Source organism: Monomorium pharaonis, chromosome 6, assembly GCF_013373865.1.
Source record: "Monomorium pharaonis isolate MP-MQ-018 chromosome 6, ASM1337386v2, whole genome shotgun sequence".
NCBI lineage: Eukaryota > Metazoa > Arthropoda > Insecta > Hymenoptera > Formicidae > Monomorium > Monomorium pharaonis.
In genome coordinates this window covers 27,209,297-27,212,467 of record NC_050472.1, presented here as the reverse complement: position 1 = coordinate 27,212,467, position 3,171 = coordinate 27,209,297, and the positions used below count along the sequence as shown (strand labels likewise).

The 3,171-nt window shown below is 27.7% G+C and overlaps 1 protein-coding gene across 6 annotated transcripts in view; it reads right to left on the bottom strand.

Annotated features, from left to right (window-relative positions):
- The window catches only part of LOC105838251 (serine/threonine-protein kinase ATR), a 31,142-nt gene that overhangs the window by 21,323 nt on the left and 6,648 nt on the right, over positions 1-3,171 (bottom strand). For all 6 annotated transcript variants that reach the window (XM_028190894.2, XM_028190890.2, XM_028190889.2 and 3 more), the window contains 8 exons: positions 2,629-2,876; positions 2,351-2,563; positions 2,106-2,277; positions 1,887-2,013; positions 1,233-1,357; positions 959-1,119; positions 728-888; positions 40-233 (listed from right to left, as the gene is read on the bottom strand). In XM_028190894.2, the coding sequence (XP_028046695.1) occupies positions 40-233; positions 728-888; positions 959-1,119; positions 1,233-1,357; positions 1,887-2,013; positions 2,106-2,277; positions 2,351-2,563; positions 2,629-2,876 (1,401 nt within the window). The remainder of the gene's footprint in view (positions 1-39; positions 234-727; positions 889-958; positions 1,120-1,232; positions 1,358-1,886; positions 2,014-2,105; positions 2,278-2,350; positions 2,564-2,628; positions 2,877-3,171) is intronic.

Genomic DNA, 3,171 nt, shown 5'->3' with positions numbered 1-3,171 from the left:
GAAATATTATTAAAAAAAAAAAAAAACTGTTGTACTAACTTGCGAGCAACGTGTACGTCTAGCTTCTTCCGAGATTCTCTTGTCATCAGCCTTCGTACTCTGTCCATATCGAAGTGGCCGATGACGCATAAGTTCAGGATCTAATACAGACTTCTGTTTAATATTGATTACAGCTAACATTTCTTCTCTAATCTTAACATGTTCTTCTTCCCCATTATTTGCGATTATGTATGCTAGTGGACAAAAATACAATATGTGCACAATATTTAAATTTTGCATAATATGTGCAAAATAATTGAAGAACTTTCTTACAAAAACCAAACACATTTTTTAAATCTAAATTACGGCACCAAATTATTAGTATATTTACATCAATAATATTGCTCCAACAAGAAAAAAGAAAAATATAAATAAAAAAGAAAGTAAATAAAATAAATATAAATAAAAAAATGAAATTCCCATCAAGAATTAAATTTAGTAGAATTTACAAATTTTTTTGTAATAACTTCTTATTTCTAAATATTAATCAATTTCCACATTTTGTTCTTATACCCATTATATGTTTGGAGAAAAATGACTATATTTATATAAAACAAGAAGTTTATTGTTTCTCCTAAAAATTTAATAATAAAATTCAGTAAATGCTTTCCTTTTTGAACTTGATTTGTGTGATTTTTGTAAGAAGTTTAATTATTCTTTAAACAATCATATTCATGTTCCAACTTACATACAATATGCGGTAGACAAAATATTAATGTTTTTATATCCCGTTTAAACGCTAATTTACATGCCTGTAATACATTATTGAGGATTGCATCACGTACATCATTAATCATACTGCAAAGCCAGCTATAAGCCCAGTTTTCAACTGAAGAACCTGCTTCAGAACTATAAACTTTTGCATCAGATATCGATCAGTGTGAGATAATAACAGGATGAAATTTCATATAAAGATTACCTATAAATAGGATGTGGAAATTCATCGTTATCGCTAACAGTCACTATCTTGTAATGCGATGTCAAAAAAGGAATTATAATTTGTTGCGTTGTGAGCGGTAAGTTATTCCACAATTCACTATTTCGACCTTGCGGAGAAATATCATATGCTTTTAATATCTCCTAGAATATAATCACAGTGATAAACAGATTTGATTTTATTCATCGTAAATAAATATGTGTATAAAAGATCTGTATAAGGAAAGGGATTATGTATATGTGTATGTAAGATATACCTGTATAGCAAGTGAAAAACAATCCATACTTTGGCTGTTTTTTTGCATTTGAAAAGCTCGCACATGTTCGGAAAGTAGCGCACACACAAATTCTTCGTTCATGTCTGATATAAATTTATTATCATCTATAATGTAAAAAATTTTTTAACAGATTTAGATTTAGTTCATGAAAAGTAAGAATTGTTACATTTATCATGATAAAAATGTAAACTTTGGTGCAAGAATTATAATTATAAATAAATTTTAATAAAATTTTAATATCTTGTTGAACCTGATTTTAAAACCTATTAATTAATAATTTCCAAAAATGTATTAGTTTCAATAAAATGTCATTTATTTATCATTATGAAGCATTTGTAATTTTTCTTTCCAATTCATAAAAAATTATAATTTCATGAAAATGTCGCTAATTTGTTATTAAAACAATATTGTACAAATAATTTTAATAATAAACAATTTTTTGTTAAAATTTTATTACATTTTTATTAAGTTCTCGTTAAAATGTTATCCATTATTCATTAAATATAAAAAATAATGTTTTTATTAAAATATAATTAAAATGTGATTATATATTTATTGCAATTTTATTAAATTTAATTCGTCAAATTCATCAAAATTACATTAAAATTTTTCCATCAGGAAAAAGACCAATACCTCTAGAAGTAATTCTCCGTGGAAGAAGACTTGGTTCGATAGCTCCTAATTCTCCAAGACATTCTCCGTAACACAAACGGATAGATTCGTCTTTATCTTGACATCCAATTAGTAGAGTGTCTAATAGCTTTAAAGTATTAAGTGGATATATTCGATTATATTCGATATATTTGATACATGCATTTACATAATATGTAATAATTACATAAATGAACATACTTCAACGATTAATGGATGGACATCAGTCTCACTTAATATCATCTTGTTAAGCTCGCCACGATGCTCCTCCAAAAATATTTGCAAATGTTTCAGAGCTCTAATTCGTACTTCATCAGTTTCGTGTGTAATCCGTCTCAACCATAACTTTAAATTTGCATTAAATCCTTCAGGTCTAAGATATGATTTTTTAAAGATTTTTTAAACACAAAAACTGCATGTTGAATGTATATTAAGTATAAATTTACCTTGCTTGTAAAATATGTGCTTTAACTATATTAGATATTTGAGTAGGAACTTTTATGTCGTCTATAAAAAATAATTCTGAAATGTGATCCCCGCTGTTCTGGACAATTAAAAATTCCAACATGTTATTGACTTTTTCTGGAAATATTTTCTGCAGTGGTATTAACGATACGCATATCGTTGGAAACAGCGATCCTAAGCCTTCAATAGCTATGCTAGAAATAATTTTTGAAAATTATTATACCTAAATGTAATTTAGCTTTACACGTATGTGACATACTTATGAATAAATGCATCCCACGCATCACAAACTAAGCGCGAGAAGCCTGGTCTTTTAAATCCAAGCGATGTTCGTAACGTGGCTAAAATCTTATATCTAAGCGGAGTTAAATAAGTAGCACCCATGTAACGAATTAAAACGGCCAGTGAAGCAAGTGCAGATTGTTGCGTATGTTCATCTGATTTAGGACCGAGCTTTATATCAAAATTCACCAATATCCCATGTAATCGTAGATTCAAATAAGACATCTGTGTACATATATTATAACATATATATATATATATTATAATGCATCTACTATTGCTATGTGTATTTGTTTTATATTCATTTTTACAAATGTGTCAATATTTATACTTTAAATAAATTAATATACGCGCGCACACGCACACACACACGCACGCACGCATGCACGCACGTACGCACGCACGCACGCACACACAGCGTAAGTTATTTAAAATTTAATTTTTTATTAATTTAAGTTAAAATTTATAAAACAACTAATCTCTACATTGCAATAAAACTTTATTTAAACTACTTAAATAT